The sequence below is a fragment of the Hippocampus zosterae genome, chromosome 9 (genome assembly GCF_025434085.1).
Source record: "Hippocampus zosterae strain Florida chromosome 9, ASM2543408v3, whole genome shotgun sequence".
Classification (NCBI taxonomy): domain Eukaryota; kingdom Metazoa; phylum Chordata; class Actinopteri; order Syngnathiformes; family Syngnathidae; genus Hippocampus; species Hippocampus zosterae.
Genome location: NC_067459.1, coordinates 6,028,769 through 6,038,830, shown reverse-complemented (window position 1 = coordinate 6,038,830; position 10,062 = coordinate 6,028,769). Strand labels below are relative to the sequence as shown.

The 10,062-nt window shown below is 41.2% G+C and overlaps 2 protein-coding genes across 2 annotated transcripts in view; one reads left to right on the top strand and one right to left on the bottom strand.

Moving 5' to 3' along the window:
* Positions 1 to 10,062, top strand: part of LOC127607160 (uncharacterized) — a 153,352-nt gene that overhangs the window by 26,991 nt on the left and 116,299 nt on the right. The gene's annotated exons all lie outside the window — the stretch shown is intronic.
* On the bottom strand, positions 285 to 5,401 carry snrpe (small nuclear ribonucleoprotein polypeptide E). The gene is made up of 5 exons (XM_052075334.1): positions 5,221 to 5,401; positions 4,724 to 4,750; positions 4,573 to 4,635; positions 3,914 to 3,992; positions 285 to 472 (listed from the first exon to the last, which is right to left on the bottom strand). The coding sequence occupies exons 1-5, from the start codon at positions 5,272 to 5,274 to the stop codon at positions 417 to 419; spliced, it is 279 nt and encodes a 92-aa protein (XP_051931294.1). The 5' UTR covers positions 5,275 to 5,401; the 3' UTR covers positions 285 to 416.

Sequence of the window (10,062 nt, the reverse complement as noted above, 5' to 3'; positions counted from 1 at the left end):
ACAAAAGGGGTATATAAATAGAATTCAAGCCCAAATAACACATTTAAAACCACACTCAGCAATTGTATTTTAAAATTACACATTTTAGAACTAAACGCGCAAAGCAATTCATTAAATAAAGCTTGTTTGGACTGAATACAGGTATATCTGCTCACGTCAGAGGTTTGGCCGACATATTACATGCACTACAATAGTCTGCCACTAGATGACAACGCAACACAATGACCCAATTTCTCATGCAAGCGAGAGAGGGTAAATATCCCATGAAAAGAATACCAAAATAATTATGACAAAGGAAAACTTTATTTTCAAAATGAACATAAATTGTAGAACTTGACACCTTTCAATAACACGTCACAATGAAGGTCTAAAACAAAGGAAATACATTGCTCGTGAATGGTTGGGATTTACTGATGTCACTTGGACACACTTTGCAGCAAGGTAATGTTATCTCCTTTCAACATGATCCTTCCTACAAGAAAGAGAAGAAATATGGACATGGATCAGGAAAATACACTTATTTCAGTAAAAAGTCAACTCTCTGGCGGACACACACACACACTGGGTGAAAGTTTATTCATATTTTCTCAAAACTAATTGAGGTAATTAATCCCATGTAATACAGTTCTAAACCAAAATGTAGTTATTTTTTTAATGAATTGTGGAACAAGCATTGTGACCCCGTTTAGTGTGACGTAGGCTAAAGCCTGGCTCACATGGCAAGAGTTTAAAATTGTCAGATGTCTTCCAAATTATGACGAGATGAGAACAAAAATCACAGGTATAACAGTTTTGAACATGTGTGTGGTGTACAGCCAAAAGGCTAGTTCAACACACCACACATGATTCATTCATGGATATTCTCACATCACACGGAAAATGATGCAAAACCTCTAGAGCAGTGGTTCTTAACCTGGGTTCCATCGAACCCTAGGGGTTTGGTGAATCTGTCTCATGGGTTCGCCTTAGCCTCTGACCTGGAGGTTGATACACACCCGACTCAACATGTTGATTCGTTATTACACGCTGGGCCATCGCTGGGTGCAGATGGTCACATTACATTGCTTGTCCAATCAGTGCTGCAGGAAATTTAGTTCGCTCACCATGTGACTGTCCTGATAGTATGTCATACAATTTTAAAAACCTATACTTATGCCATGTAGTTTTTACTTTTTTTATTTTTCACTAATGAAGGGTTCGGTGAACGTGCTTATGAGCTGGTTGGGTTCGGTACCTCTAACAAGGTGAAGAACCACTGCCCTCGAGATTAAACATGCATTCATGAGAAAAAAAACAGAAAACCATGGCGGACGAAGGGGAAGCAAGGATCTCGGGTCGTGTTAAGGCAATGACACTAGTTTGTGGATTATTTTCAGGGAAATGTGACACAAAAAGAAAAGATGTTGACCCAAAGGATGGAGACAGCACGAACACGTACGACAGTACCTGATACAGCGTAAGGTTTTTGTCTCAATCACGTGATTAAAGGTGACTACCGTCCCGAAAAATTGTCAAACTCTACTGTCCATTTGCAACAATTTGTGGACAAAACATGCACATGCGAGATTTATGATTTAGTTCTCATGTAAATAAGGCAGCAAAATCTCTTTGACTGTTGAATCACTCATGTTCTTTTTTGCTGTTGTGATGTCGATCAAGATACATGGACAAATTGTTGTGTTCCCCGACATTTGCAAAGGTTGCACACGGCAACCGTCTCGTCAATATAATCTTCTTTCATCCTCAATCCAAAGTTTTTGCACGGCACGCAAGCGAGCGAACGCATTGTGTCATCAAACATCTACCCTCACCGCCATGATCTACCGTATTTTCACGACTATAAGGCGTCATTAAAAGTCTTAAATTTTCTCTAAATGGACAGGACGCCTAATAATGTGGAGCGCCTTGTGTATGCGCCGAGTTCCAAAGCCTGACTGATATTATACTATATAGAGAAATGGCGGAAGTGAGTGAGGACAGGCATGCGGCGAAGAAGTCCGCCAATCAGTGAAGGGTGGGCGTGTAAGTGGACGCTAAAGGTACACCCCCAGCAGGTACATACAGGTACTGTATAATACACAGTGTATATAGTGTGGGTATGTGCATTATTGCAAAACAACTTCGGTTTCTAAGAACCCCCGAAAACGAATACTACAAAGAGACACGCTTACGTTCTTGGTTGTCATGCTAATGAACAGAAACTGCCACCTATGGTGATTTTTAAGTGAAAAATCCTGCCGAAAGAAAGGTTTCCAGCCGGCGTCATCGTGAAAGCAAACCAAAAGGGCTGCATGGACGAGGAGAAGATGAGAGAGTGGTTAAGTGAGGTGTATGTTAAGAAATCGGATGACTTTTTCCATGCCTCGTTGTCACTCTTGATTTGTGACTCCATGCGTGCCCATCTCACAGCAGCGGTGAAAAACCAAGTCAAGCAAATGAACTCTGAGCTAGCCGTCATTCCCGGAGGCTTGACTAAAGAACTCCAACCGCTGGACATCGGCATCAACCGGGCGTTCAAAGTAAAGTTGTGAGCGGCATGGGAACAATGGATGATCGATGGCACACACAGCTTTACAAAGAGTGGGAGGCAGCGCTGGGCTAGTTACGCCACTATTTGCGAATGAATTGTGGCTGCTTGAACGAACGTGTCTGCTTGCACAGTTGTTCGAACTTTTGGCAAAGCCGTCATCACTTCTGTGGACCCACATGGCAATGAGAGTGACTCTGACAACGAGAGGGAACTCGGCATTTTTGATGAATTACCGGTACTTGAACAATTCTTCAATTCTAATTTAGAAGATGAGGACTTTGATAGATTTCTGGGTGATGATTGATCGAAAAACGTGAGTACATTGTAAGATGGCTAAATAAAGTATAACCGAACTCAGTTTTGCTTCCGTTGCCTTTTTAAAAACGTGTTTTTAGCATGTATCCGTATGTCTTGGCATGCTGCCATATGCTTCAAGCTGACGTGTTTTTAGCATGCGTGCATGCATGCTGTATGTTTAAACTGGCGTATGTTTTACAATGCCTGGCTGCGCCCAATAATACAGTGCGTTTTGTGTATGTGTCAAATACAGAAATGGCACCCATTACTGAGACTGCGCACAACAATACGGTGCGCCATATGGTCGTGAAAATACGGTATGTTGTGTAGTTGATGAAAATCCTCGGCGACGACCAGCCATAACGAGTGTGCGAGTGAAAAACGAAAAGTTGATTAAAAATAACAACCAAACTTGTATCGAAAAATAAAAATGTATTTGGAATTTTGAGTGTAAAATTAAGTTAAGCATAATAATTAATAATTTGAAACGGATATTGTGTATATGTGTGGCCAGCATCGATGTACACTCGTTCAGCACAGTCGATGTAAGTGGCAGACACATCAATAGATCGATTAAATAGATGCATCATGACACCACTACTTGTCCGACATGAGTTGTGTTCAATGTATTGGTTCTCAAGCTATTTCCAGCGCTCTGTATTGGTTAATATTGTTCAAAAACAGAAGACGAAGTGGAAAAGGACCATTAGTATTGACTTGTGGGAAGGGATTAAAAAAAAAGATTTGACCATATTTGGGTATAGAGGTTTTTTGTTTGACAGTGACATGACTCATGTTCCATGATTTCAAACTTGCATTAAAGAACCAATGCTGAAAAAAGCTAGAATTTAGTGGTCAGGGGAGGGAAAAAAAATGCTAAGAAAATCAAATAACCCCGATCACTCCAAATTGTCCCTCGGTGTTATTGTGGGCGTGAATGGTTGTTTGTCTTTGTGTGTCCCGCAAATGGCTGGCAACCAGTTCAGAGTGCACCCGCGCCTCCTGCCCAAAGACAGGTCGGATACACCCGCAACTGTCGTGAGCATAAGCGGATTAGAAAATGGATGGATGAAAACAACCTCTTACCCAGCGGCTTCCTGTTCCTCGTCTTCATGTGGACTTCCTCTGAATCCTCAAGAACCAAGTTCATGTACTCATCGAAACCCTAAACATCCAACAGAGCATTAATTGCAAAACTGCCCCCCCTAAACCTTTGTTGGTTACATTTCTTCCACATTTAAAATAAAAATAAAAGTACATTGGTATATTTTTAATGATGCAAATACTAGATATTATAGTTTTAAGAGAACTAATTTAACAATACATTGATGGAATTAATGTACATGAGGTTAAGTTAACCTTCTTAAGTGCAAATCATATGACGCAAGACTTCCAACCCAAAATCAAATACATTTTCCTGTATTTTATTACATTTTAATTATATCCACAATATCCTTTCCAACAAACCATTGGTCATTATTAACAACCATTTAATTTAAATCCATCAGCCAAATAATGGGCTGATGCATTGATGCATGACTGGTTAGCACACCCGCGTCACAGTGCCGATGTCATGGGTTCGATTCCGGGCTGCGGTTTTCCTGTGTGGAGTTTCCATGTTCTCTCCATGCCAATAAAAATACTTTCTCTGACTCATTTTTATTTAATGTTAATTTCTCTCTCAGATCAGAGCAACAATAAAATAATTTCAACAGTAATAGCTGGAAGATTGGAGGGGGACTTACAATGATACAGCCCTCTATTCTGATGTTGACCTGCTCATACAACCACACCTGGATCCTTGAGCGCTGTGGATGAAAGAAACAAATTCACTTTGTAATCCCATAAACACTGTCAACAGAAGAAACAAAGAAAATGATAAATACATGTACTTACATTCTGGAGATATCTGAAGATAAGGTTCTGATTGATGGGGTCAAAGAAATTATTTACGAGTACATTGATACACAATTACACAGAATTACTGCACATACTAAGCATGCGGGTTTAGTTTTATCTACAATTTTATTTGGATTCATCAAATGCAAGAATTTGAGTACGAAATTCTGCAAGCTGTCTTTTGCCTTGCAGCTGTAACTACAAACAAGAATAAACCCAGAAATGTATTCAATGTACAATTTCGCGCATTTTTTATCTTTACCGTTACTATCAATGGTCGTGCGTTTCGCAGGTCTCCACAGCGAGCCAATACACTCCAGGAGTAGAATATTTAAACAACGATTAAAATTCTGTAGTCGCCCGCCTTTTAATATGCATCAAAATAGAATGGCTAACGCCAGCTACCTCTTGTTAAGCGTTAGCTTAACTGCTAAAGCTAAATGAATGACTTCCCTATGGTTCATCCCAAAAAAGGCAAAGGGTAAAAAGGATACAATAGGCTGAACCATAACCTTCTGAACCTTCTGTCCTTGCCCTCGATACGCCATCCTTCCAAAGCGCTTCCACGAGTATCTGGATGAAGATTTTTTTATGGACTCGCTCCTTGGTCTCAGACAGCAGAATACGAATTGCACGCGTTGTGCTCAATGGCGGACTTCCGTTTTGCTAGCTGAGCAGCAAAGGGGATCTCTGCTTTTAAAACAGCGACGTTCCTGTTAGGAGGTCAGTACTACATGCAATTCAAGAAAGGCCAATGGATGACTGCAGGGTTCTTGCTAGTTCAACGATTTAACTAGGAGCAGCCCTGGGTTTTAACTTAAACGCAAGTTACACGTGTTTATTTTAGCTGCACGCATTTGTTCCAGTCAGATCCCCTACAATAGTCGTTTCTATGAAATCATGAAGTACAGATCTTTGTACCGTGTCTGACATTAAAGGTAGGCTTCATTCATTTTAATTTTTGTTCTTGAGGAGTCATCTGATTGACTTCAAACTTGAGCTACACCATCTAATAACCTGTAACAACAACAGTGGGAAAACATGAGTTTTCCAAATACTACATCACGGGGGCTGGGCATAAAAAAATTGCATCTCATATTTCTTTTGCCACAGAGGAGGAAATGCTTAATAACTCCCATGCAGATGCTCCAAAAAATCTCGAACTTCACACACATAAATAGTCGCGACATGAAGAGCTATGTATGATAATATTCTGTTATACATGTAGAGCCACCTAGTGACGACTAGAAATGTAACTTTTTACATTTAAATGTACTACATGGCGCCAATTTAATGGATTTAACTGAGCATTCCTCAGAAAAGCCTCAAGATGTTGATTATGCTCTCCGGTGAAGATTGTGACTTTTCGACAAAAGGCATGGCCAGGACAGAAAATCTGAGTATTCACCAGGTCAATAAAATCTGCTGTAATTTTCTCAAAAGTTCTCACATTGGGTAGTCCAGGCCTGAAAATACTGACAAAATTATTTGTCATTATGGTGGTAGTGCGTCGGCATGGTGAACAACAGTGCAGACGCGCAGGTTCAATTCCGGCTCCGGCCTCCCCATGCCTGTGTGGGTTTATTTTCCGATCCGCTTGTCCTCACAAGGGTTGCGTGGGGTGCTGCAACCTATCCCAGCAGTCTTCGGGCAGCAGGCGGAGGGACACCCTGAACCAGTTGCCAGCCAATCGCAGGGCACACAGAGATGAACAACCATCCACACTCACACTCACACCGAGGGACAATTTGGAGTGTTGAATCAGTCTGCCATGCATGTTTTTGTAATGTGGGAGGAATCCAGAGTACCCGGAGAAAACCCACGCAGGCCCGGGGAGAACATGCAAACTCCACAAAGGGAGCCCGGAGCTGGAATTGAAACCGATACCTCTGCATTGTGAGGTCGACGAGCCACTGGACCACCGGGCCGCTTAAGTCTCAACATTGAGATGTACAGTAAATAGAAGCTCTTTCAGTACATGGAGTAAGGACTTTATTCAGCCCCTAGATGGGGATGTTATACATCACCTTACAAATTTCACTTCAGACACTGCTGGACAAGTACTGAAGTATTATGGACGACGAAGGACATGGAGAGATGAAAGAGGATGACTCACTGTGGCAAACTCTGAATGAGAAAGACTGCATAATAAGTGGCTTCAGTTCCCCAATGAGTTTGTGCACCAAATTTCTGGAGTTGCAGTGGAATAATCAATTCAACTCAGTCAAAATTGTACTACAATTTTGATTTTAATCTGTGCGGAAAAGATATAGGATGACCTCAAGCGTCTTGGACCATCATCACGTGATGACAATAATAACCAAAGAAACCATCACAGAACTTACAGCAACCTCTCTACATTGCCAATAAACTTGCAATTACAAGCACAGAGGAATTTTTCCATGTTGGTGGAAACATACATAACATCCCCAACCTTTAGTAATTCTATAGATACCAGAGTTGTCGAATATATATATATATGGTGATATGTGGTATATATGGTGATTTATATATATATATATATATATATATATATATATATATATATATATATATATATATATATATATATATATATATATGCAATGCAAATATATATATTTGCATTGTGATGAAAATGTAAATATTTCTGAATTAAATGTGGAGAAGAGGCATTTTGGGGGGGCAGATTCCCAAGCCAAATAAAGGATGTCCAATGCCAATACACACACACACACACACACACACACGCACACACACAAACATGCACACACACACACACACACACACACACACACACACACGCACGGATATATTTAACAGATATTTCTGTTGACAGAATAATCATGAAGGCGGCGCACGGTGGTCCAGTGTTTAGAGCATCGAACTCACAGTGCAGAGGTCATGGGTTCAATCCGGCTCCGGCCTTCTTGTGTGGAGTTTGCATGTTCTCCCTGGGCCTGTCAGTGTTTTCTCCAGGTTCTCTCTAGTTTCCTCCCATGTTCTAAAAACACGCATTGCAGGCTGATTGAACACTCCAAATTGTCCCTAGGTGTGAGTGTGAGCGTGGATGGTTGTTCGTCCCTGTGTGCGCTGCAATTGGCTGGCAACCAGTTCAGGGTGTCCCCCGTCTACTGCCCGAAGACAGCTGGGATAGGCTCCAGCAACCCCAACGACCCTTGTGAGGATATGTGGATCGTAAAATGAATGAATCATCATGTAGGGCAGCCATGTCCAAAGTCCGGCCCGCGGGCCAAATCCGGCCCACGGTCGAATTTCATCCGGCCCTCGGCCCATGTCATAAAGTCAGTGCCGTCTGGCCCGCAGGTTGGGCGCAATAGAACACGTGTTGCATTGACTGAGGTCTCGTAGACTGGTGAGTGATGTTTCATAGAGTACTGCTTCCCTCTAGTGGCTAAATGAGTAATAGCATTCACTAAATGAGTAATAGCATTTAGACACTAGAGGGCATCACTCACGAGTTAACAAGACATCACTCCGTGTTTATATTGACTGATATGTCATATTTCAAATGATCCTTGCAGTTGTGGATATGTGTATTGCTTGTTCATTTCCCTGTTGTTCGAGTCAAAGGTTTTGTGACTATTGAAAGGTCATGGTGATACATTTTATGTTTCAAATCAATCAATTTGCACTCAGGAGACTTCTGTTTAAGAAAAAGTCAAGTGAATAAGCAGTTGCATGTGATATACCAGTTTCAAATGAACCAAAAGAAATTCTCAAGATTGTTGAAATTAAAATAAAAATGGAAATGTGAATCAGACTGGCTTACTAAAATTTGTTGAACAATATTGTTGTTCAATGTAAAGAATGTCAGCCAAGGTCGGCCCCCCGACATTTTACCACATAAAATCTGGCCCCCTTGGCAAAAAGTTTGGACACCCCTGATGTAGGGTAACTCAAATTATCAAACTAAATGAGTACGTCTTCCTCGCAAGCAAGAGAGGGCAGAGTGTCTTTCCGAAATCAGAACCCGACTTGGGTAGTTAACATCAACAATGGGCATGTCCATTACACCAATGAAATGAAAGACACAGCTAAAAAGAGATTTTTTTTGTATGTCACTTGAAATCACAGCGCATTATAGTTTGCCTTCTGCATGGATTAGTTTCCAAACAAATTAAACATATATTCACGATTAGGCAGCACAGTAGACAACTGGCTAGCATGTCCGCCTCATAGTACAGAGGTCGAGGGTTTGAGTATGAGGTTCGGTCTTCCTGTGTTAAATTTGCATGTCCTGCCCATGCCTATGTGGGTTTTCTTCAAGTATTTTGGTTTCCTCCCACATTCCAAAAACATGCATGGTAGTTTAATTGAACACTCTATTTCGTAACTGTGAGTGAGTGGTTGTTGTTCGTTTATTTGTGCACTGTGATTGGCAGGTCACCAGTTAAGGGCGGACCCCACTCGCCCAAAGTCGGTCGGAAAAGGCTCCAACTCACCCTCGACTCGAGTTGGATAATGAATGGATGGATTGATGTTTGTTTCTATTCTTAAGACTTTATTGAGGGAGCGACTTTACATTCGACTACAAAATATGCACATGCCCTTTTTTGCTTCAGGCTTTCACATCGAGATCATCCATTCATCTATTCTCAACACAGTTTATCCAGTTCAGGATTGTATAGTGCCGAAAACAGCAGATTACACCCTGAACTGGTCGGCTGTTAATCACAAGGCACACACAGTGACTTATAGTAATTCACATTCACATCAAAACTGTTCTTAATTGGGGACTGAACCCACTCTGCCTGCACCGAAGTCAGGTACCGGTAATCGTACTGCGACACTTTCAATGATGGCGTGAATTTCAAAAGAAAAAAAATGAGTGAACTTCTGTAATTGGTAAAACAATAAAACTGTTTTTAAATGCCTTTTGTCTGTCTGTTGCATCCAAGGCAAGCATTTTCAACAAGTGTGACGCCGACATTCCCATGTTTTACTTGCTTTTAAGAAATGTCGGGTCAGTAGCCACACGTTTTCAGTGCTTTACTCTTAAGCGCCGTGGTTCACTTTGCAACAAATGTGAGGGATTGTTTTAACACGGGGTGGAGAGATGACCACTCTTTTGCTGTGGGTCAAAGATCACCTGCAGGCTGCAGCCTTTTGGAAACAAACCATTTTGGGTTTACAAACACCATGCAATGATATGAAAGTGTGAAACGGCCGGTGTGGGGTAAACATCTTTGACTGGAAAATTCATTCGAATATTCAATTCAACAAATTTGCACAAACAACGGATTTACAAATACACTGCAAATCTCTTGGTGTTAATTCAACACCTAAAGTGTTCATTTGAACCGAGACAAAATCCCTTGCATCCACACCACCCT

Excerpts from the sequence above, each read along its gene's own strand:
- snrpe (XM_052075334.1), bottom strand. The coding sequence starts at position 5,274 with ATGGCGTATCGAGGGCAAGGACAGAAGGTTCAGAAGGTTATGGTTCAG. Across the intron at positions 4,636-4,723 it reads TCTTCAGATATCTCCAGAAT|CGCTCAAGGATCCAGGTGTG; the intron begins GTAAGTACATGT and ends TTTCATCCACAG. Across the intron at positions 473-3,913 it reads GAGGAACAGGAAGCCGCTGG|GAAGGATCATGTTGAAAGGA; the intron begins GTAAGAGGTTGT and ends TCTTTCTTGTAG.